The 25,344-nt window shown below is 35.0% G+C and overlaps 1 protein-coding gene and 1 pseudogene across 1 annotated transcript; one reads left to right on the top strand and one right to left on the bottom strand.

The window, feature by feature from the left end:
* The first annotated feature begins 735 nt into the window (after positions 1–735).
* Positions 736–25,254, top strand: LOC128231723 (A-kinase anchor protein 10, mitochondrial-like). Its single transcript, XM_052944847.1, has 14 exons — positions 736–873; positions 2,783–2,863; positions 3,414–3,488; positions 3,810–4,535; positions 4,778–4,876; positions 5,044–5,128; positions 5,427–5,550; positions 6,272–6,405; positions 6,811–6,955; positions 9,342–9,456; positions 11,324–11,522; positions 14,577–14,715; positions 16,109–16,271; positions 17,095–25,254. The coding sequence occupies exons 1-13, from the start codon at positions 849–851 to the stop codon at positions 16,235–16,237; spliced, it is 2,076 nt and encodes a 691-aa protein (XP_052800807.1). The 5' UTR covers positions 736–848; the 3' UTR covers positions 16,238–16,271; positions 17,095–25,254.
* On the bottom strand, positions 21,188–22,644 carry LOC128231045 (uncharacterized; annotated as a pseudogene).
* Positions 25,255–25,344: the final 90 nt, after the last annotated feature.

Raw genomic sequence — 25,344 nt, 5'->3', positions numbered from 1 at the left:
GCATCAGCATGTCTATTAAACAAAGGATGTCGCATCAACATGTCCATTAAACAAAGGATGTCGCATCAACATGTCACATTAAACAATGGATGTCGCATCAATTTAACATGTCACATTAAACAAAGGATGATGCATTAACATGTCACATTAAACAAAGAATGAATTATAATCTATAATCATTGGTAGTTTTGACTACCCCTGAAATAATTTTCGTTTATTTTACGACGCCACTGGGACACTAGGTATATTTCGGCGTCTGAGACCTAGTAGCCTGGCAGTAAGAGCATTTATATATTGACGAAAGATAGGTTTGAACGAAATAAGTCTAAGGCGAACTAGTATGGATGTACAGACAGAATATGACACTGGTTAGAGCTACTCTTTGGCTCCTTATCTATCGTGCAGTAGTTTTGCAAAGCATTGTCAAATGCGACCCCTGTTTAACGAAATGACTTGGGTAGGAAATGAATAGTTCCCGTTGAAATAATGCAAGTTGTTAATTATTCCTTATAATACACTGTCCACCTTCCTAAACTGACGCTGTTTATTAGCTAAGGCGTGGGATCGAACTGTGACACCTGGATTGAAAGCAGGGTGCTTTTTCCCACTATACCACGAATCCCGCCACTACACTTACATTGTATGTGCCATATTGTTCAAATGGTTGTTTGTAACCACTTGCTTTTTTCACATTCAGAATAGTATTAACTAGTAAATCATTATTATTACTTCCGGTTGGAAGAGTAAGATGAAATACGAAAATGTATCTGGAAATGCAGACACGCGTAGTGGCAAACTGATGTTAAATTAATAGCACGGCGAATTTATCTCATTTATGAATAACGGCAATGTCTTTCTTCCGTCGCAAATCAGGTATATGATATTCAAACATTTAGGAGGCGTGTCTGCATATGTTGAATAGTGGGAGGGGTACACTTGTTTGAAATAGAATAGATTTCTTATTTGTGATTTCCTACTTTTATAAGGTATCTTTCAGAACTGTATTGTTTGTGGACTAAAATAAACCTGGGTGGAAAATAGCGCCCAGTGGGAGTCTCGAACCTATGACCACCAGAACACTGGTGGGGAGGAAGACAAATCGGCCCCTTACTAAATCGGCCTGCTACTAAATCAGCCCCTCAGACATTTCGGCCCCTTAGAAATATTGGGAGCAGGACTTTTCAACCCCAAGACTTTTCAACCCCTTCTCAAAACGAAGACTTTTCAACCCTTAGACTTTTCAACCCCTACTTGTTTGGACTTTTCAACCCCTAAATCACAGACTTTTCAACCCCTAGTTGATCTATTTTAATAGCCATATTGAAGGCTTTTCAACCCCTATATCAGACTTTTCAATCCCTTTTATTTTTGTCAGCCAGGTGTTGTCTTTTTAATTGTTTTTTTGCAAAGAAACTTAACAAATTGTTATTGAAATACAATTTAACTTTGTCTTATTTGTTACACTTTTCCCAAAAGTATTAGATGAAATTTACAATGGCTTTGCCTTGATTTACTAAGCACTTGATATTTAGTGTTTTCAATATGCTAAAATATTCCGAACATTAACAGTGGTACAGTAAAGTAAGATTTTGATGCCTGGTAACCCCGAACAATTGTTGTATTATTCTTAAGGATATTACATATTTCAGCGAATTTACATATATTATGTACAAAGTTATGAACATACTTTTGTTCTTTAAATAACAAATTTGAATAATTGCAAAAGAAAATGAATGCAAAGAAGGATTTATGGAACATTCTCCTTATTTTTCCTGTAGAACGCCAATCAAAACCTCAACTTGAACATTAATTGAACTTTCATTACTTTTACAGAAAGGTCAACAGTCGAAACATTTTTTGTAGTACCATATTGCTATTTCATTACAGTTTGATTTTAGTTCTTGATAAAGTTTCATCTAAAAAGTCTGAGATTTGGGGTATAAATAAATAAAATATATTTTTTGTTTGGTTTTATATCCGGAAAATCATACACAAAATTTATCAAGCTGCTCATAGTTTGGAATGATGGCCATCAGGGTATTACAACCTTAATTAACTGTCACTTTCAAGTTACTATAACCTCAATTAAAGGTGTTCTGAAGCCCCTTAATCCCTTAAGAATTTATGACCATGTCACAGTTGCCCATTAATGAATGTGCAACCTTCATTCCATTCTTTAATAGCATTTATGAAAAGACAATTCAATGCTTATAGCATTTTTTTTTATACCACTTTATGATAGAATGTCCTGATTTTTTGATTTTTTTTTAATCTGAGAAATAAAAAACATTAATAAAATCTTATGTTATTTTTATTTTCATCTGAAATAAACTCAACAGACTTTTTTATTCAATTAATAAACTCTACTGTGTATGATCTTTTCTGGTACTAGGCTGTTTAATTATAAGTACAGTATATCATTTCTTTGTTCACCAAAATGTCACTTTCTCCATGGTATATCTCTTTTGAAGTTGATTCATGTGTGTGGCTTCTACCCTCAAAAGAGCATCAATGTTAGCCATGTAATCATAATAATAATAATTTTGTTTGCTGAACAGTCATTGTTATAGATTAGATGATATATCATAAAAAGGTAAAAAGAAAAGGTACCAGTAACACTATTGTAGTGATAAAAATTAAACATAACTGCTAAAATGAATTTATTTTATTTTTATAAAAATATTTTATTTTTTTCAAGTTTTATAACCTAGAATACATGCATACCTTGTTTTATCATTGAAATACAACTGCCAACTGCTCATATATTTTTATCCTTTCACAGAAAAGAAGAATGATAAAACCAAGTCAACCTCAGCTTCTGAAACGAAGAAAGCACAAGCACATATGTTCAATGAAACAACAGGTACCACATTTTGCCTCTCTTATACTTAATTCCAATATATTATTTGAATGTTATACTTTATTAGATATATTTATGCAAAAAGTCTGCTCTGGCATACATGACATGCTAGACTAATATTACTATTTCTGTGCTTCTGACATAAATCTGATAAAGAAAATAATTATTTTTTATAAAAGCCGACAATTATCAAAAATGTAAGTGCCACAAAAATTTATAATTTCTTCAAAAAAAAAATTCTTTGAAAGGAATGTTATCGTAGCCTCATTTTTTTCATGTTTCCATAGCAACTTAAGTTTTCAAAACTTATTTCTGTAATATTCATGTTATCCTTATGGTCTTAATATTTAAAAGTATTGCCATGAATTGGATCTAAATTTTATAATGATTCTGTTCAAGAATACAAATTAAGGTAAACCCCAGTGGGTTAGGAATATGTTGGGGTGTTGGAGAATAAGTTATGTATGTCTCTATAACACCCTATGTTTAAGAAAATGGAATAGTGGTAACTAAGCAATTTAGTTTAACAGCTTTATTGATTTGATTTTTTCAGGATTTGACAATGAAGCTGGATCTGCCAATAGAAACTTGCTCTTACTACAGGATGAATTTCATCCTGGAGACCTAGGTGAAAATGGATATTTTGATTTAAATGGATATTTTGATTTTACTGTCATAAAGATTTATATCCCTAAAAAATATTTTTGTGTGTAATTTTGAAACAACAATAAAATTAAGTTTAGAACTGTAGTTTGCAGTTAAATTAGATTTTGTTATGGTGTAGAATACTTCTTTGTCGTTATGATTTAAGGGGTGCTAGCAAGACTATAGTCAGTTCCTCTATAACACCAGGTAGTTACTACAGCTTTGTAGGCACCCCTTGAGTTGATGTATAAGAAAGGAAAGCATAAACAATTTCTGAAATAACAGCATTAAATTCTGCTCACAGGTGTGAGTCTGAATCCGGAAGGTGAATACAGGAAGGAGTCTAAGTTATGGAGAGGCTTGGATGCCACAATACATGACCATGAAGCAGTGCCTTACCTTATACAATACCTGGAGTCATGCAAGGCCTCCCAACTCATCCGGTTCTGGCTAGATGCTGAGAGCTTTCAAGCATCCACTTGGACCCGGATCAGAACTCACTCTCTTCAGTTTGTAAGCAAGAGCTCTTTGATTAAGGACAGACAGGTTTCACCAAGTCCTTCATTGACAAGATCTATAAATAAAGATATTACAAGTCCAGGTTCTGTTGACAGTTTAGAAACTGGATGCCAGAATAAAGCATTTACGTCAAAGGAATCAGATTCCAATAGTTCAAATCCTGTCCGGAAAGTGATTGTTGAAAATGGCAGTGTCAAGGAACAATGTGCTTCTAGTAAAGGTGTAAACCTGCATACTAGCAGTGTTGAAAGTGGAGATACAAGTGGTGCTATAACTGTCCTGAATTCTAATGACTGTGACTGTCGTGATAGAGAGAAGTGTAAACCAGGGACATGCAGGAAAAATCTGGATCTTCCATTACAAAACTGTGATAATAGTGCAAGCAATGAAACCGTCAGTGCAATATCTTATAGGGACCTTGCAACTCCAAGTCCACCAACAGAAGGACAGCCCACCGTTCATTCTAAAACAGACCAAACCACCTCTAGTTTGGCCGAAAAACTGAAGAAAAGTATGTTATCACAAATCATGGAGTTGTGAAGTTTGCTTATACGTCTTTATTCACTACATAATTGGGACGTTCTAATCTTGAAATATACGTTTGTTTCTTCAAGGCTGCGGTATGATAGTACAATAGTATTGTATACAGAGAAAATTGTATTCAGCCTTCATTTTGGAAATTGTTTTTACTAGTGGATATAGACTCAGACATGAATGTATGGAAATAATTGTGTCTAAATGTTTGTTGTTTAGGTGTTGAGCAGGATGCTGTACGAATATTCACCAAGTACCTGGCGCAGGAGGCCACACATCCCATCGGTATCAACGATGATCTCAGAAACAACACTATCAGTAAGTTACCATTGTGTAAGATATTACAAGCTTATGTTAAATCTTTGGTCATTCCCAAGTGATATAAAGCCTCAATGGAGTAAAAGCTCTTTGCATACCTAGAACATGGACCTATCTTGATTAATTATTCAGCCCATTTGTGTTCACTGCACTCCTGCTTGTTACAGGTAAGATATGCAGGGAAGATGGACAGGTGGATCCAGAGTGTTTTGCCGAGTGTCAGAAATTTGCCATACATAAAATTGAAGAGAAGTATGTCTGTTAATAGTTTAATAATAGAGTTTTTGTTCACTTAATTTTAAATCATACACTGTAGTTCCTTAACAGGTATGCTTGTCTGTCATTGAAATGAGACTTTTGAAAGGATAAGCCCGATTCAAAACACTAGTGACTGACATTAATAGAATTCAACAAGCCCTGATATATATGAAAATCAGAATTTGTGCCTCAATCTGTGTCTTGGGGGCTTCCATAATTTTTAAAATCTGCCAGCATGCCATGAGTTCAGTTCTTTGGACCTTTTAACTCTTCATTAAATGTATATGTGTAGGTACTTTGCTGACTACAAGGAGAGTGTGTATCACTGCAAGTATCAGGTTGACGTTCTCACAGGAGGGAAACTGCACATCAACGATGTCATCTACAACGAGCAGGCACTCTTCTACTTTATGGAGGTACTCAATGGGTTGCATGTTTAACATGCTATGGACGAACGAGGGCACAAATTTCTTGGATCATTCCCAAGTCCCTTAGAACAGAATTGACTCTTAAACTCTTAAATAAATACAATCTTTTCTGTTTTAAAGACTTTTGAAACTTTAAAAAGATAATCACCATAAACTTTTTTTGTAAAATCTAACTTTTCCGATTTGTAAAATCAAACCTCCGATTTTTTTGTAAAATCTAACTTTTCCGATTTGTAAAATCAAACTTCCGATTTGTAAAATCAAACTTTTCAGATTTGCGCAATCAAAACGCCTTTTAGATTTGTAAAATCAAGTAGAAGCAAATAATTTGGCTACTCGTAATAAGATACTATAACATGTTACTTCTTATATTTTTCAAGAAATTTGGGCCTTTGACTTTCACTAGTTTACATTACTCCTTGTATTGAAATGTCTCAAAAGTCATTCTTGATGATGAAAGTGTAAACCAATTACTAATTTGGCAATGTGTTAATGATAATAAAATACATTGTTGTAAACCATAACAAGAAATATTGTAGCATAATGGGTACTTAAAAGTATTATTAATTCACCTGTCACCAATACACATTGTCTGATAAGAAATATTAGGTCAACTTAGCCTGGCCAGTGTGGTAACTGCTGCTGTAAATGTATCTATGGCATGGTTAAGGAGGTGTTCAATATATGTAAGTGTATTGTATCCTTTCAGTACCTGGAGCAGGAGGGGCTATGTGACTTATTGCAGTTTCTCATTGCCATGGATAACTATCATGATCTCCTCAGTCATAGCGACTCATACAGTGGGGACGTCGCACAGAATGATGCCATGGTCATATATGACAAGTTAGTCTAAATATATTTATAAATGTGAGTATGGGGTGAAATTTTACAGCCACCCCTTATCTCAAAAAGAGAACTTTGTAAAATAAAATTTAATTCACATATCAACAAAACTGATAATACAAGGTTTCAATTATGTAAATTTATGATAAAATTTTGAAATTTTAGCTACATTCAATTGTCAACAAAAAAGTATCCTGTAATAAATATGTTTATGCTTCTTGTTTAAGTAACAATAATTTGAAGATTTAATAGTTGTTAAAAAGGCGCTGTTTCTTTAGGATTTTATTTTAAAGTGAAGATCATACTGAATTCTGAAATTATGTTCTTTTCAAAATAGGTATATCTCATAGGAATAAAATATTGGAAAACCTTAATTATGGCCACATTTTTGTGTGTATGTTGCAGGTACTTCTCCCTGCAGGCATCAGTGCCACTTGGGTTTCCGGATGCTGTAAGGTTTGAGGTAGAGGGGAATATCTGTCGAGAGGAAGGGCCGCTACCAGACTGCTTTGCCAGGCCAAGGCATATTGTCCTTCACACGCTAGAGAAGGTAACCAGTCTGAATGGACTTGTTTGCTGTTTCTTCAGCTCTTGTTATACCACTTTTTTTAAATGAGCAAGCATACTCTTCAATCAGTTTATAAAAGCACTTTCACAGTTTAAACTTGTACTGCCCAAAAGCAGTTTCGAATTGTTAGTTTGCGGCACTTTATGTGAATTTGTTTGTAACTGTGTCGTTCTTGTGAGTGTAACTTTAATTGGTTGGTTGATGTTAAACCAATGCAAACAGAATGTGTATATGCCTTGGGGGATATTATTGTGCCTCTTTAGTAGTAAGGTATGGTGATACATCAAAATATGCCAAATCCCTGAAGGCTGCAGTTGATTTCTATTGACGTCGATTGACAGGCTTCTAGATGTTACACTTGATTTGAAATTTACTTTTAGGATTTGAGAAAACTGACAGCGACAATCATTAATGACTTGGATGTTTTTTGCAAACAGTAGAACTAGACAGTTTAACTATATAAATAAGGGAATGATCTAGCTATTTTGTTCTTATAAAATTAGTATGCCCCCTACCACTTAGTGATCTGGGCTATATAGAAATCACCTGGTCCCATTCGTCTTTATGTCCGCCTGTCCTGGGACATCAGTACAAGTCTACTTTTCTCCATTTCTGCATCTGTCTTTTGAGATATGGAGGTATATGTTCAAACTTCATACACATATTGACTGTGTTGTGGAAAAGTGCTAAAGAAACACCATTTTATATATGTTATTGTTAAGGTTATTTCCCTTTGATTAATTTTATCCTTTTTTTATACGCCCGAAGGTTCGTATTATGTTATGGCCTCCATCGTCTGTCCGTCTGTCTGTCCGTCCGTTAGCAATTCCGTGTGCGGGCCTTAACTTGGTAACTAATAAAGCGATTTTCAAATAACTTTATACAAATCATCACTACATTAAAAGGATGTGTCGCGCGCAATTTCCAGGTCAATACCTCAAAGACTAGAATCACCATGGGGGTGCGTTAGCAAATCCGTGTCCGGGCCACAACTTGGTCACTAATAAAGTCATTTTCAAATAACTTTATACAAAGCATCATTACATAAAAAGGATGTGTCGCACGCAATTTCCAGGTCCATACCTCAAACACTAGAATCACCATGGGGGGGGACGTTAGCAATTCCATGTCCAGGCCATAACTGGGTTACTACTAAAGCAATTTTCAAATAACTTTATACAAATCATCTCTACATTAAAAGGATTTGTCAAGCATGCTTTCCAGGTCCGTACCTCAAAGGCTAATTTCACTGGGGGCCGTTAGCAATTCCGTTTCAATATTGGAAGTTTAAGCCTTTGTTGTAAACACTTCACACCTAGTAAGCAGTATACTAGCATAACCTTAATGTTTATTAAAGACCTCAAGTCGAATCTTCTTCGGGCGTATAATGCTCCGTTTCGCGGTGCTCTTGTTTTACTTCTCTCCACTGGGCAGTCTTGTTTGGAGCATTACATGAAAACCAATGAGGTATTGACTTCATATGTAGATATATCTCATTGAGGAGAAGAGCAAGGCACATGAACCATAATTCTGGCTGCAGTTTTTATTAGTTACTGCCCATTGTTAATTTTCATGCTTATTTCTTGTCCGGAGCATAACTGAAGTCTTTGAGGTATTTACTTTAAATATAAAATAAATGCAGTGCTCAGGATCCATTACTCTAGCTGCTGTTTTTTTAGGTTATTTCCCGTTATTAATTTTCAAACTTATTTTTTGGTCTGGAGTATTAACTGAAAAGTCTTTGTGGTATTGACTTAAAACTTCATGTACAGATAGATCTCATGTGCAGTGCTCAGGAACAATAAATCTGGTTGCAGTAATTTTTGAGTTATTATCCATTGTTTAATTGTAATCCTTTGTTGTAAGGCGGGGTTGATACTGTTCTTAATTTGGTGGGGGATATAGCAGTCTGTGAATGCTCTTGTTAAAGTATTTTTACTTAACATGTTTTTGAGGTATTGAGTTAAACGGTAAAAATGAAACATTAGTTTTTGTTTTGTCATCTCAATTAAAAACTGTGCTTTGCTTTTGAAACATATAAGAAAATTTCATGCCTTATTTCCCTGATGTAAAAGTCCTTATTTCTATAAAGTAGGACCATTGTTAACTTTATTTATGCCTTCTCAATGACAGGGCATTCAATGAGCATACATCACTCCCAGTGATACTTCTTATTACGGTATTAGAAGGAGTTATAGTGGGGGTATCAATCACATCCAGTGATAGCTTTAGTTTCTTTCAGTAACAGGTAAATCAATGATTATTTCAAGCATTTTACTCCATATCAGTTCCATTTTGTTTATCTTGTGATTAAGATCTATGAATAATGCCACTTGAAGAAGTCTAGAGCATTGCATGTGTTTTTCAGCGTCACTTCCAGCAGTACCTGACAAGTGACATCTACTACAAGTACCTGTCAGAGCTGGTGTCTGCTGTCCAGACAGCCCAGGATTTCCCGCTTGGTCAGACGAGGAAACGTAGAGGTGGGTGGTTTTTCCCCTGAGTAAGTGGAAAAACTGGCTTTGGTTTATTTAAAAAAAAAAGATTGCCCGATTATAAAGTCAATTGAAAGCTGATATGAATCACTCTCAAGTCTGTTTCTTTGGCAACAACCAGTACTGTGTCCTATTTGAGAGGCCATTAGAAAGTAACCCACAATCTTTGATGAGAGGAGAATGCCTATACCACATGACCACTCTCACCAAGCGGCTTTTATATTATATTAAATGTCTTTATTTCTTTATAAAAATAGAGATCTACATGTATATGGAATTGAAATTTTAAAAATGAAAAAAAAAATACTTAAAGAAATTAACTTTGGAATATATTTTTACAAATGAATTTATGTCTATACTTGGACAAGTATTAGCATCTTATCCAACCTCTAATAGATATATAAATATCCATACAGACAAAATGTTTTTCATATACATAAGAGATTTTCATGTGAGGCCTTATCTATGATATATTATGCAGTTGACTTTGACAAAAGATGCAAGTGTTTTGCACAAAATCCATAGACCATGTATAGAGGATTGTAAACTGGTGTTGTTTCAGCAAGTCATTGTCATATTTATGGCAAGATGTTTCAATTGATATACTGGTACCCAGTAGCATTAATTAAACTTCTTTAAATTCGAAAAGGACAATTAACGATTAAAAATTATGCCACTATGGTTATCATGTGTGAAGATATTACCAATTTCAGAATAAACAATTAAGCCTTAAATTTACCTCAAATTTACAGAAAAATACTATTCATTTAAAATTAAACATGGAAGGCCTAAAATTAGGCCCAGAAAATACTTCACTCTAGGGTTTGTTATATTCTGAGTTTTGTTATATATTAGGGATGGCAACGAGTACCCGAGTACTCGATCGAACGTCCAAGTACTCGAGTACCAAACAAATCTATAAAAATCACCAAATATACGATTTACAGACAAAATATCAGATCTGGTTAGTTGCCAAGAGGACAATTTACGGTCCCTCTAATCCCCGCTGTGTACACAATTGACCTCAATCAATTAGTTGACAGTTGTTGTGATAGTTGCAAACTGTCAACAAAGGACCCCTATTTCAAATTAGCACTGATGTCAATTAGCGAAGTTTTGATAGCGGTACTTTCACCTACACAATTCTATTGTATACCAATTAGAGACCTTTCACCAAACAATGGACGCTAACGAGCGAAAGAGTATCGACCGTTACGAGAATTGATTTCTTAATGGGCGTATTTCTTAATGGGCGTATTTTAACTATTTTTGCAATGATTATCACAATTGATTGGTTGATATTTTAAATCAAGAATTATGAATATTAAGGAGGTAAACAACAATTACACAGTACGAAAAACTATCATTTAAAAAAATAATTCTAGAGTAAACAACTGAACTTCGTATTGAATTTTGTTAACTATTTTTATGTATGCTATCAATTTTCGTTCATTGTAATTCTGATTGTTGTTCATTTCTGTAGTGCATACTTGTATAAAATGAAACGAATAAGACAAATTAAAAGCCTGAAACAACATTTGTTTTCTTTTTATATCATTTTTTGTTAAAATACGTAATGAAAGTTTACTTTGAAGGTGAAAATGACCAATAATACGACCAACGCACAATATACGTCATTAACGATACATGTATACACAATCTTGTCTTTGCGAACACTTTTTCAATTCTTCCGAGTAATCAAGTACCCGAGTACTCGATCGAACGATCGTCCGAGTACTCGAGTATTAATTTTACTACTTGTTGCCATCCCTATTATATATATACCGGGTATGTGGAATATAAGTAGACCTTTCTTTTTGATCATTGTTGAATGAACCAAATGTTTCACCTGTAGGCAGCGAGAGTTCATCTGAGCACAGTGTTGGAGGTCAGTCTGTGACGAGTGAGAAAAGTATGAGCTCGCGAAACACACTTCTAGCCTCTGGCACGAGTCGCCCCATGCAGCTGAGTCGTCTTGAGGAGAACATGAGGAATATGGACCTGGACGACACCCTCCTCAACCCTGACCGCCTCTGGGAGAGGAAACATGCAGGGTAGGGTGAACATTGTGGTTAACTCAGTTTGGCAATGTAGGAGGAACATGCAGCGTAGGGTAAACATTGTGGTTTACTCAGTCTGGCAATGTAGGAGAAACATGCAGGGTAGGGTAAACATTGTGGTATACTCAGTCTGGCAATACAGGAGAAACATACAGAGAAAGATGAACATTGTGATTACTCAGTCTGGCATTGAAAAAGAAACCTGCAGGGTAGGGTAAACATTGTGGTTAACTCCGTCTGGCAATGTAGGAGAAACATGCATGTTAGGGTAAACATTGTGGTTTACTCAGTTTGGCAATGTGAGAGAAACATGCAGGGTAGGGTAAACATTGTGGTTTACTCAGTCTGGCAATGTAGGAGAAACATGCATGGTAGGGTAAACATTGTGGTTTACTTAGTCTGGCAATACAGGAGAAACATGCAGAGTAGGGTAAACATTGTGGTTTACTCAGTCTGGCAATACAGGAGAAACATGCAGTGTAAGATGAACATTGTGATTACTCAGTCTGGCAATGTAAGAGAAACCTGCAGGGTAGGGTAAACATTGTGGTTTACTCCGTCTGGCAATGTAGGAGAAACCTGCACGGTAGTGTGAACATTGTGGTTTACTCAGTCTGGCAATGTAAGAGAAACATGCAGGGTATGGTAAACATTGTGGTTTACTCAGTCTGGCAATGTAAGAGAAACATGCAGGGTAGGGTGAACATTGTGGTTTACTCCGTCTGGCAATGTAGGAGAAACATACATGGTAGGGTGAAAATTGAGGTTTACCCATTCTGTCAATGTAAGAGAAACATGCAGGGTAGGGTGAACATAGTGGTTTACTCAGTCTGGCAATGTTAGAGAAACCTGCAGACTAGGCATGCAGGATAGGGTAAACATTGTGGTTAACTCTGTTAACAATGTAGGAGAAACATGCAGGGTAGGGTGAACATTGTGGTCAACTTAGTCGGCAATGTAAGAGAAATTCAGTCTGGCAATGTAGGAAAAACATGCATAGTAAGATGAACATAGTGGTTAACTTTGTCTGGAAATGTAAGAAGTAAGGCATTATTAGTATTAAATATCGTTTATATGTGGGTTTAATGAGTGCACAAAGGTTCATTTGTGATGCTAATGTAACTCTTGATATACAATTATGTCTCCCCCATTCATGTCCGTCAGATAGTCCATCAGTCAGTCTGTACGTCAAACTTCATTCCGCTCAATAACTATAGAATGCTTAGACCCAGGAACTTCATACTTATATGCTAGTTGGTCATGACTAGTAGATGACCCCTGTATAATTTGGGGTCACTCGGTCAAAGGTCAAGGTCACAATGACCTTGAGGTGAAGAAACGGTTTCTGCTCAATAACTCAAGATCCTTTGGGGCCAGGAACTTCATACTTGGTATGCTAGTTGTTCATGACCTGTAGATGACCCATATTGTTTTTGATATCAAAAATTCAAAGGTCAAGGTAACCTCCAGGTAAAAAACGATATGTTGGCAGTGACCTTAAGCTTAAAAAAGGTTTCTGCTCAATAACTTAAGAACTTGTACCCAGGAACTTCATACTTGGTATGCTAGTTGGTCATGACTAGTAAATGACTCCTTTTGATTTTGAGATCAGTAGATCAAAGGTCAAGGTCACTGTGACCTTCAGGTGAAGAAACAGTTTCTGCTAAATAACTAAAGAACGCTTGCATGCAGGAACTTCATACTTGGTATGCTTGTTGGTCATGACTAGTAGATGACCCCTAATGATTTAGAGATCACTAGGTCAAAGGAAGGTCACCATGACCTTGAGGTGAAGAAACAGTTTCTGCTCAATAACTAAAGATCGTTTGGGTCCAGGAACTTCATACTTGATATGCTAGTTGTTCATGTTTAGTAGATGACCCCTATTGATTTTGAGATCAAAAGGTCAAAGGTCAAGGTTATCTTGTTGGCGGTGACCTTAAGCTTGAAAACGGTTTCTGCTCAATAACTAAAGAACGCTTGTACCCAGGAACTTAATTCTTGGTATGCTAGTTGGTCATGACTAGAAGATGACTCATATTGATTTTGAGATAGGTAGGTCAAAGGTCAAGGTCACCGTGACCTTGAGGTAAACAAACGGTTTCCTTTCAATTACTAAAGAACGCTTGCACCCAGGAACTTCATACTTTGTATTCTAGTTGGTCATGACTAGTAGATGAACCCTATTGATTTTGAGATCACTAGGTCAAAGGTTAAGGTTGCCGTGACCTTGAGGTGAAGAAATGGTTACCGCTCAGTATCTAAAGAATGCTCTCACCCAGGAACTTAATACTTGGTATGCAAGTTGGTCATGACTAGTAGAAAACCCCCATTGATTTTGTGATCAATCCATAAGTCAGTCCGTCAGTCTGTATGTCACACTTTGTTTCCGCTCAATAAATAAAGAACGCTTGCACCCAGGAACTTCATACTTGGTATGCTAGTCAGTCATGACTAGAAGATGACCCCTATTTATTTTGAGATACGTTGGTCAAAGGTCAACGTCATTTACCGCTCAGTAACTAAAAACACTTGCATCCAAGAACTTAATCCTTGGTATGCAAGTTGGTCATGTAGATGATGCCTAATGATTTTGTGATCAGTAGGTCAAAGGTCAAGGTCACGATGACCTTGAGCTGAAAAATGGTTTCCGATCAATAATTGAATAACGCTTGTGCCAAGAACTTCATACAATGCAAACTTTCTTTACATTTTTCAAGATTAATCAAAAATACTTTTTTCTCTTCACTGTTTAATACTGGTGAATAAACCAATTTTAACTGTTGTTTTGTCTCCAGCCCAAAATACAAATTTCATGTCCGTCATTTATTTTTTCTCAGCTACGACCACACAATAGGGGAGACAAGCGCTTTTTCAAAAAAGCAATCTCTATTTTTTATTGTTTTTCATTTTGTTTAGTTAAACAATTAATTACAATTAAAGACATATTGGAATCCTCCTAAAATCCCCGGTAGTTATTTGAATTAAAAAAAGGCCTTTTAGTTATATAAAACTTCCTCAAAGCTTGTTTACATTTTGCTACCACAGTGGTATGAGCCTGGGCCAGATAGATATCCTTGGTCAGTTTGTGTCCAGGTTTGACCCAGACCCAGAATCCCAGGGCACCAGCAAGAATAAGCCCAGTGGTGGAGCCCGCTTCTTCAAGAGCAAGAAGGATAAAGAAAAGGTTGGGTTTAAAGGCAATAGGAATATAACATATAACAAAACTTGACATGAAAATGTTAATAATCTCATCAAAATATAAAAAAAATATATGTTTGACATCTGAGTGTTCTTAATTTTTGGTTGGTGTTGTAATTAACTTATGGTTTGTGTTGCATTGATGATGTAGCTGTATTGTTTTATTTTTGTTTGATGCAGTTATGTGTGATGTATGTAGCTTAATTTGATACAGTTATGTGTGATGTATGTAGCTAAATTTGATGCAGTTATGTGTTATGTATGTAGCTTAATTTGATGCAGTTATGTGTGATGTATGTAGCTTAATTTGATGCAGTTATGTGTGATGTATGTAGCTTAATTTGATGCAGTTATGTGTGATGTATGTAGCTTAATTTGATGCAGTTATGTGTGATGTATGTATCTTAATTTGATGCAGTGATGTGTGATGTATGTAGCTTAATTTGATGCAGTTTTGTGAAATGTATGTAGCTAAATTTGATGCAGTTATGTGTGATGAATGTAGCTAAATTTGATGCAGTTATGTGTGATGTATGTTGCTTAATTTGATGCAGTTATGTGTGATGTATGTAGCTTAATTTGATCCAGTTATGTGTGATGTATGTAGCTTAATTTGATGCAGTTATGTGAAATGTAATTAGCTAAATTTGATGCAGTTATCTGTGATGAATGTAGCTGAATTTGATGCAGTTATGTGTGATGTATGTAGCTTAATTTGATGCAGTTATGTGTGATGTATGTTGCTTAATTTGATGCAGTTTTGTGTGATGAATGTAGTTAAATTTGATGCAGTTATGTGTGATGTATGTAGCTTAATTTGATGCAGTTATGTGTGATGTATGTAGCTAAATTTGATGCAGTTATCTGTGATGAATGTAGCTTAATTTTATGCAGTTATGTGTGATGTATGTAGCTTAACTTGATGCAGTTATGTGTGATGTATGTAGCTGAAATTGATGCAGTTATGTGTGATGTATGTAGCTTAATTTGATGCAGTTAAGTATGATGAATGTAGCTAAATTTGATGCAGTAATGTGTGATGTATGTAGTTAAATTTGATGCAGTTATGTGTGATGAATGTAGCTAAATTTGATGCAGTTAAGTGTGATATAAAATGGTATATTGTGTGCTTCTGTGTTATGAAGTTCCAGGTGAATGTAGTATCATATGATGTAGTTTTATTTGATGTAGTTTCATTTGATGTAGTATGATATGATGTAGTTCCATGCCAAATAGTTATGTCAGATGTAGTATCATATGATGTACATTTGTAGTTATGTGTAATGTAGTTCTGTGAAATGTTCTGTGTGCTGTAGTTCTGTGTGATGTTGTTCTATGGGTGAAGTTCTGTGTGATGTAGTTCTGTGTGACCTTTACAGGAGAAGGAAGAGATGGCGAGAAAGGTGGCGGAGATGATCTTGAAAGATGTCGCTTCCGTCAACCAGGCGATAGGTGCAATAAAAAACCCTGCAATACACACCAACACTGAGATGATGAAGAAATCCTGACACTCACTCTTGTGATAAAGCATTCCTGTGATAGGTAACATACTAATATGCTCAGTTAAGTGAATATCTCAAGCTCATTATTGCAGCGAAGTTTTTGCTTTTTAAATTTGATCATTTAAACAATACTTGTCTTCCATAAAGTAGCTTTACTCCTTTAGCGTGATGTCAGGATTTTAGATTTTTATTGGAGTTTGAACATTTTGATTACTTCTAGTAAGCGAACTATAAAAACGTCTCTTAAGCTTAGCATTTTGAGGTCTTTCTAAACACACGTGTTTTGTTAAAAAAAAATCTGTAAAAAAAATTAATAAAAGAAAAAAATAATAAATGTATTGCTTGATAATGCAAAAAAAAGTTTCATATTGAAAATGCCCAAAACAGGTTTTGTCAATCATGTAATAAGGTCAATTTTACAGCTAAGAGAAAATCAAGGACATTTTTTTGAAAGTTCAGTACAATTTTAGAAATGTTTTGATTTCCTAATTGATAAATCAGTTTGTTATTTGCTTTTAGGCAGGAGAAATCTGGTTTTGAACCAAATTTTCATTTTATCTCAAAATTTTACTCAATTTGTCTTGAGTCCTAGCATTATTCACAAACAATGTGATGTGAGATCTCTATAAAATGATCAATACAGACTATACATAACATTTGCAAATCATTTTTGAATCTGTACATTACTTCATTACTATTGACGTTTTTTAGTGTACCGAGTATATGTGGTGAATTATTTTTTGCTCTTTTAAATATTATAAATAATATTTTCTCTGGATGTGGCAGTGTATGAACGACCAATTTAGACCATATTTAAAAAAAAAAAATATAACATTTATAACTTAAATACCTTACTTTTTCAGAAGTGGTGCAACATGATGAGAGTTTATCTGCCAGACCTTTAAGAGGAGTTATCTATATTTGATACAGCTACCATTGACATTCACACTCACAACAGTAGACCTAATGCTACATTTGTAAGCATTGACCAAGACATGGTGTGGCCTTGGGTGTATGTACTTCACTAAATCTGTATATATTGAACAATCAAGGGTTCTATTCACCGCATTATGAGACATGTTGAGACTCATAGCCTTTATTCCTACTGACATTATCTTGTAATACAGTGCTATCTCATGTGTCTTGCATTCTAAGGTTGTATTTTTGTATTGATAAGAAAGTGCCAATTATACATTAACGTACTGCTCAGTTTTAAGAATGATGTTAATATAATGGCCTCTGCTCTAATAGAATGTGGTAACTTGATAAATCTGTTCAACAGGCAAAATCATTGATTTCTATGTACATGTAATATATGTTAAAACTTTAGTGGTGAATAAGATGAAATGGTACTAAAGTTCTCTAAATGAGAGTTGGTGCAATGTAGAAGGTTTAACATATTTGAGGTGTTATATGTTCAGAGTGTATGTACAATTGGCCTTAATTGATTTCATTGTTCTTTACTTTTAAGTTTAAAGTGTTTCTATTTTTGACTATAAATTTTCATCTTAGAGGGCATTTTCTTTTGCATCTTTGTATACATGTATTTTAAATCAGATGCAATGTTTTGTTGCGAAATGACATTGAAGACACTAAGTATTTCTGTCATGACAACCAAAATTCGTCAGAATGGCAAAAATTGATTTGTAAGTACTATAATGGCAGTTCAATTTCAAGCCTGATTCTCGTTTCTCTAATGTTAACCTTCCAATATTTCTGTTTTATTTTATGAAAGGTAGTAGTCAACACTATTAGTTTTAGCGACTTTATTTGAAAAGCTCAGGAATCTCTTGGATAGCAAATTTCTTGTTATTTGAAAAGCTTGCATAAATCTCATGGACTTTTTTATCCAGTCTACTTTAAATATGACATGTGGGTTAATACTTACTTCAGAAAATAAAGACTAAATTGCTCTACTAAATAAGGTCCATCAAATGTCAATCCTTTTAAGTAATATCAAAAGTATGCAAAATTGCAATAAAAAATATATTTTGGAAGATCCAAATATTGAAAATTGCTCTGTTATTAAGCTATCCTGTTTATTCCTTCCTGTCTGTGCATTTAAACCCATCCTCTGCTAGTAACATCTTGTTACTGTTATTGTATATTGCGTGTTAATGGGAAATGTTAATGTCCTTGCCACTATGAATTTGCTGTCTTATTTTGTTGGGCAAATGGGATCAAATATCAAGTTCTTTTAAATGTCACTGTGTCTGTTGACACTCTTCTTGTCTTTATTTCTTTGTTTTCACAGTTATTCATGTCTTTCACAGACAGCAAAGTGAAGTTTCAACTTATCTTTATACTTGTAAGATTGCAACATGTTCCAAAATATTGCAAAATAATATTTGAACATTAAGTGTAGCAACAAAACATGCTAACTTACTGTAAACAGTAAAATACAGGAGTGATCAAGCTGATTAAGACATGTTCTTTTTAAAATGTTGCTTGTTGGTAAGGTTGTTTTTTGTTTTTTTTACTTTTTACTATTTCCCAGATCAAACAACCTGCCAAATTATGGAAATATGCATCTCACTTATACAATGTGAGGAGGCTGGCCTATTCTAGTTCTAGACACTGACCAATATTGGCCATTGACAAAGGATATGTAGCATGATAGGGAAACTATCTCTGAACCCTCTCTGCTGATGCATAGTTTGAATAGTCTACTGCTGCAGACATCTTTCAAATCAATCATGTTGTTGACAGACAAGCTCAGAGCCTTTCATTAGATTTGAAATACGATGTTTCTTGCAATGAAAGAAAAGAATATTTTTTTTGCTCTCCATTATTTTTCAAACTCAAGCGTGATATCTCGTGTCTTGAAATGTCTGATGTCGTTTGTCCCACAATGCAATAAAAAGCATCTTCCTTCTCAATTGATTGATCGACAAGATCTCTAAGTACTAGTTTTGATTGGGTGTTTCTTTCCTTTCTTTTTTTCTTCATTTCTCTTGTTCTTAAGGTAAGCATGATTAGAAGAAATTCACAATTTCTGGTGCAAAATGTATAGTATTGATAGTGGTATAAAAACAATTCTATTTTGGATGTCATTAAAAGTTAATAGCAGGATGTTTAATCTGGAAATTACAGACAAGATTACATGGGTACTCCTGTCTGCTGAGGTTGCTTCTTCGGATCTCTCAAAATGTGTACTTGCAAAATAAAACATACAGTACTTTCAGTTTCAAAGGCAGGCATGTTGATTGCAATTGATTTGGCATTGATATTATTTTGATGCATTTTCAACTTGTCTGATTTTCTAAGAAAAAAGGTTGGGCTCTTGAGTTGCCTGTGTGTTCTTGGTCTCATAGTGCAAAAGCATTAATTGTGGTCATAATTCAAAAATTGTTTCATGATATTCATATAAAATGAAAACATGTTGCCAGAGACCATATGCTCATGTTTGACAGAGAAAAACAGTTGTGTGTTAATGTTGCTTTGTCACCTCTTGTTTTAGTTTATCATCTTTTACTGGTTGTAAACACTGAATAGCAAGCATATCATCTTAATGAAAATGTGAAATTGCTCAGTTGGCGAGGTGTCAAAAAAAAAACAAAAAAAAACAGAACAAATTACATGTCCATCACTGGTCAAACTTCTGGTTACATGCAAGGCTGTACCATTTGTCATCCATCCTTACCGACTACAGAAAGGTTGTTGGTCGAAAGTCTTTGACATATGTTTTTGTGGTGCATACGAAACATCGCATCAACAATTTTCATATTCTTTACCATCACTTGCATTATTTGGTGGATGTTGAGGAATATAATTGAATGGATTTAAAATATATTCATGGGAAATAATCTGCCTTTTTTGTCAGACTTGCAAGAAATGGCTGAGAATGGCACTCCTATTGTATAGAAATCACCAAAAATCAACATGATTTGTATATCAGTTGTGGAAATGTCTATTTTCACAAAATCCTTGGAGATGATTGGTTGTAGAAGTTAACAACTAAATTAGTAATAGCATGAGTTAATAATCACTTACTAAGTGCTATAAATATGATCCTTTGAGGTATTGGGACTGTTGTTGAATCCTTGCTGTCCGTTTTGGAAGTTGTAAACACTCAATGGCAAGCCTATGACTTCAAAATGTGTCTTTTTTTATGGAAACGTTTTGGATCACCTGATTATTCAGGGTGGGTTGTCTGTCATCAACAATTTGGCCTTTTGACATTCTAGAATGGACAATTTTGGACCAATGCTTCTGAAAATTGGTTAGAAAGATTGTCTTGAACATTCTCGAATACTGGTCATTTCAAACATAAGTCCCTAATTTGTCCCTGCCACAGCTCATTATTTTTATTTTGTTTAATTAACTTAACAAACAACATTTCCATAACATGAAGCCGTAGCCTCATTGGCAGGTGCATGATGGGAACAAACATACTTACGAAAATGAAGTTGACGCTAAATTATTGTAATATATTCTATATCTTGTTGAACATGACCTACTCCCAGCTGGCTGAATTTTTCCGCCACAGAAACTTAGTTTCCCAAAAAATTAGATAGCTGGTTCCCATGAATTAAATGTTTTTGACTCTATTTCATGTATTTCAAAATGACATCGCGTAAAGAATCTAAATAAAGCACCATAAACCTTCTTATGTAGTGTTTATAACAATAATAATAACAAAGATTTCCAATGTCCAAGCAGCATGATTAATTCATGTTTTTGCCCACAATTTACCTGGGAAGGCTGGCCACCTACTGGCTCTCTATTCTGAGAACAGCGCCACCAGAGGTCAGTGTTTTTTTTTCAAGATGCTGGGATAATGACCTGTTGAAGACAACTGCTGTACTCCATAAGCCAATCTATTTGGGCCATTTCTGCCTCACCTTTTGCCTGCCTTGTATTGTACAATTCTTCTGTGTGTAGGTGCTCCAGTTTGGGAAAAACAGATTGAATTGGATTTGTGAATTTTACACATCCACATGGAGTGTCATAACACTAGCAATCTAACATCTTGTATTCTCTATCGATAACCACGATCAGACAGGAACGATTGTTCAATTTCTCCACATTTCTTGCGAGATATGTGTTGAACAGGTTTTTGCCCTCGCTTGTGGTCACTATATAAGTTTTTGGCAAATTTCTTTATTGTCAAAATTTCTTCTGCTGTTTTCAGGTGTGTTATTGTGAATAACTTTTTCAGGGTAGCGGCTTTCACATCATCTGGTGTAAAGTGATACTTTTCTTCACAGATCACAAGTTGCCGCAAATGTGGAAATTAAATCTTTGTTTTCATGATCACTCCATTTTCGACATATCTTAGGTACTGGGATCCTGATGTTGACTGGGTTTTAAACTTGACTCCTGCATATTCAATTGTTGCCACAGAGACAGAATAAATAACATCTGATGGAATTGTCTTTTTGACAAATACACCAACTTTTGATCTTCAAGGATGTCATCGGTATTTGGTGCTTTGAAATCTCTTGTCACAGTCTCAACTAGCATTTGAATCAGGGCATTGTTTATCTTTGGTAAACATGTTTTGTTTTTGTTTTTCTAATAAGGCCCACATTTAAAATGTTCATATAGGAGACTTGTGGTGAATGCTGCACACGAAGAAGCCCCATTTAAATAGGAAAATGGTAGACTTGAATTGACAGCAGTTAACATCAGAGTATATCCATCCTTTCCACCAAGCCTTTCAGCAAAACTTATTGCACCTACTTCAGTACATTACTGCATCATATCGTAGTTCATGGCAAATGTTCCATTATTTTTTCGTCCTTCGACCATGAATTGTTGTAACTCTTCCCATTTACAACCTATAATTTCGGCATTAAGCATTTTCAGTTCTGTTTCTTCTCGACTTGACATCAACAGTGACTGTAGAAATTTGAAGAAAATTGCCATATGAAGCGTGACAGCCAGTCTTCATATGTACCTGGTGACCATTTCTATATGTTCAGCAGATATGAGCTTCTTCCACTCATGAAACTATTCATCTCTTATTGATGGATGTGCAAAATTCAAGCATATTTGTTCGGACTGCAAAGTATTGTTATTTTCGACTTACTCAGATGAAGAACAGGGAACTCGAAAAAGGCAAAAAAATGTGATATCTTGGATTGTTGTCTTGGAGTCTAAGAAGAATTGCTGCGATTTTGTGATATGGTGCAAATATGATCAATCTTATGTGTATCAACATAACAGTTTTCTGTCTTCATCAGGACATCATCCAGATTTTCCTTCAGATTCTTTATGTCGTGATCCCTTCCCAATGCTGGTGGTGGGTATTTGGTGATAAGGGGTGGAGGTTTGAACTGTTGGAAACCCAGACTGTTCAATATCATACAGTAATCATCATCTTTATCTATTGTCAGTTCTAAGTGGGTTGTATGTCTCCCTGAATCATTTCCATCCCAGTTTTCAGGAATCTCAGATATATCATCCATCAATCATATTGGCAATAAATGAATCTTTGAGTATTGTGCTTTCCAAATCAGAATCCACTTAAATTTTGTGAATAGACACATGGTAATTCTAATTAACACCTGTTTGACTTACTTCCGGCTTTTCGGAGTGTAAACATTCACCTGTGTAATAAAGTCAGTGCTTATACTAAACAGTGAAAAGTTATATCCAAAAAATGATTTTTTGCAAGTGCTATGAACTAAAGTCATGTTTTTAACCTGTATCCTTCAGATGAAAAAGCAGAAGTCTATTACTTCTTAACAGGCTAAATTAAATAGTGTCCGTCTTAGTTTGGCTATGTCTTGCACATCTAATTTCTGCTTTTTAGTGTAAGGTGTCAAGTTTTTCTTCAAAATCTTCCTTTCATCTTCTTTATCCTTGTCAATTCTTTTCTTTGAAAAATGTCCCTTTTTTCTAGCTACGTGAATCATTGTTAACTCAAAAACTAAAATAAATAAATTAATATATAACTGAAGGCTGTGGCATGGACTTGAATTATTATTTCAAATCAGAGTTTATTTTATCCCATAGAGGTGGAGACATGTTCTGCTGCAGATTGAACTGGTCGTCATATGTACGCCATGCATAGCCTCCTTGGCGTGCAGAACTTGATGGTATTCATGTACCCTAACAGTTTCCATGCTTTGTTGAGGGTCTTGCACAGAAAGATGCCCATGAATACCACAAAGGCATGTGCCCATTTCTCTATGTCACTTTGTCCATGCATGACCTGGCTTTAGACTCTAGGACCCCTTGCTCATTCAACCGTATAACATCGCTCTCATTGCACATAGCTGTGAGCTCAATTGAACCTTTTAACAGTACGGCAAGATTAATTTATTCAGTATTCCATATCATGTTACATATCTGGACAGATATATGAGCAGAAAGTCCATCCCCACCACACCTTAATAGTTCTGGCAGAGTAACAAATGGCTCACATGTATGAGCCCGTAACGCTTTCCCAAAATCAATAAAGGGACCAATATTATCACCTTCGGCTTCTGTTTCCACCTCTTCCACATCCGGGACCAAACGCACTACCTCCACCACCTCACATTCCTGGTTTGGCACTTTGCCCTTGTCTGCGTATCCTTTGAAGCGGGCTCAGGGTTAGTTTTAACTTGTTCACCCTTTACCTATGCCTGGCATTCCGATAAGCTTGTGTGAATAGTCTGAGACATGTATAACATGTAGCAGATAGCAGTTGGTTGATTAAATTCAATTTTTCAAAAAATTCAAATACAAATTAAAACATTTTTTGGCTAGAGTATGAAAACAGAAATAAGTTTTTGATAATCAGGTGAATATTCAGGACTTTAAGGCACTGTTGTTACTTAAATTGTTTGTATCATTTTGCATTTCAAGTCAGAGCTGCAATAGTGCTAGCTATTGTGATAACCTTGCGTATAGGTACATAGTGAATGCTTGGTACTAGCGTGCCTGTGTGGTATGTAGTCAACATGTATCCTTGTATACACACTATAAGCCTGATTTTAGCAACATGTTGAATGATATTTATTGCAAAGAAACATTCATTGTTTAAGGTGTGAAATTCAGGGCAATGAAAAATAATTAAAATTCCATACAATTTTGTTAGTTTTTTTTAATATTTTTTTACGATTTCCATTTGTGCAGAATGATGTTTGTGAGCTTGATCCTTGCTGCTGCTGTGGTTCTTTTTGCATTGATGTTTTTAGTGCTGTAAATTTTTATTTACATAAAAGAGGCATTCTGACTTTTTCACCAGCAGTGAGATTTATCAGCCTGTATGAGTAATGCATCATTAAAATCCAGGTCATTTTGCCCGTTGACGATCCCCAATGGTGCTGATTAGACTGGTGCAGGCTGATGTTAGTCAGTCCAGTTCGAAGGTGTGATCTGAGAGTTAATGCATCTGAGATTTCCTCTACATGATTGGGATTCTGTTCCGATCAAGATTCAGCTATTGCTACATTAGGAGCGCCATACATGTGTCATCTTCACCTCTGAGGAGCTCTCAGTTTCCCCATACCCTTCCTCTTACTACCCTTGTTTATATATACATTCTTCTTTTCCATGAGTATTAGCTATATGTTTTTATGTCACCTGTATGGCATTGCAGACAATAAGTGATTAAGTTGTATGAAGGCTGCCCTGTCATCATCATTTTGATGCACATTTAGCAACAAAACATTGCCTCTGCCCTTTATTTATATTCTGTTGAACTATCAACAAAAAAATCTTAAACAACAAATTACTAAAAATAGTATGTGATGAAAAAATGTGTAAAATGTGATTTAGAGTTAAACATTTTACTGACTTCCCATTTAAATATGGTGTTGGTCTAAAAATTAAAAAAAAACAAAACATATTAATATGTTTTCAAGTATTTATTACTTTTTGGACAGAACAGGCTGAGGTTTGCCCACAATAAGAATGAACTGTTTTTGCTATATGACCAATGTTAACTGCTTATATTTTGCATTATTTTTATAAGGTGGAAATGTGTTTTGTATAGTATGCTTGTTGATTAAAGAATTTGTTGTTAATTTCATGTTAAATAATAATCAAAATAATGTTATCAAATGAGAATAAAACATAAAAGACTATATATTGCTTTGGGTTGACCTGTGTCCAAAGAAAAAAAAGCTTTTTAGAATAGAACTATATTTGTCCATTATTTTGTATTTACTTTTGGT

This window comes from Mya arenaria, chromosome 4, assembly GCF_026914265.1.
Source record: "Mya arenaria isolate MELC-2E11 chromosome 4, ASM2691426v1".
Taxonomy (NCBI): Eukaryota; Metazoa; Mollusca; class Bivalvia; order Myida; family Myidae; genus Mya; species Mya arenaria.
This window is presented reverse-complemented; position numbering and strand designations above follow the sequence as displayed.

Bases quoted from the DNA above. Each gene is read 5' to 3' on its own strand.
- LOC128231723 (XM_052944847.1), top strand. From the start codon at position 849: ATGTCTTTCTTCCGTCGCAAATCAG. The intron at 9,457-11,323 runs GTGGGTGGTTTT...TTTCACCTGTAG, and splicing joins TCAGACGAGGAAACGTAGAG to GCAGCGAGAGTTCATCTGAG. The intron at 11,523-14,576 runs GTAGGGTGAACA...TTGCTACCACAG, and splicing joins TGGGAGAGGAAACATGCAGG to TGGTATGAGCCTGGGCCAGA.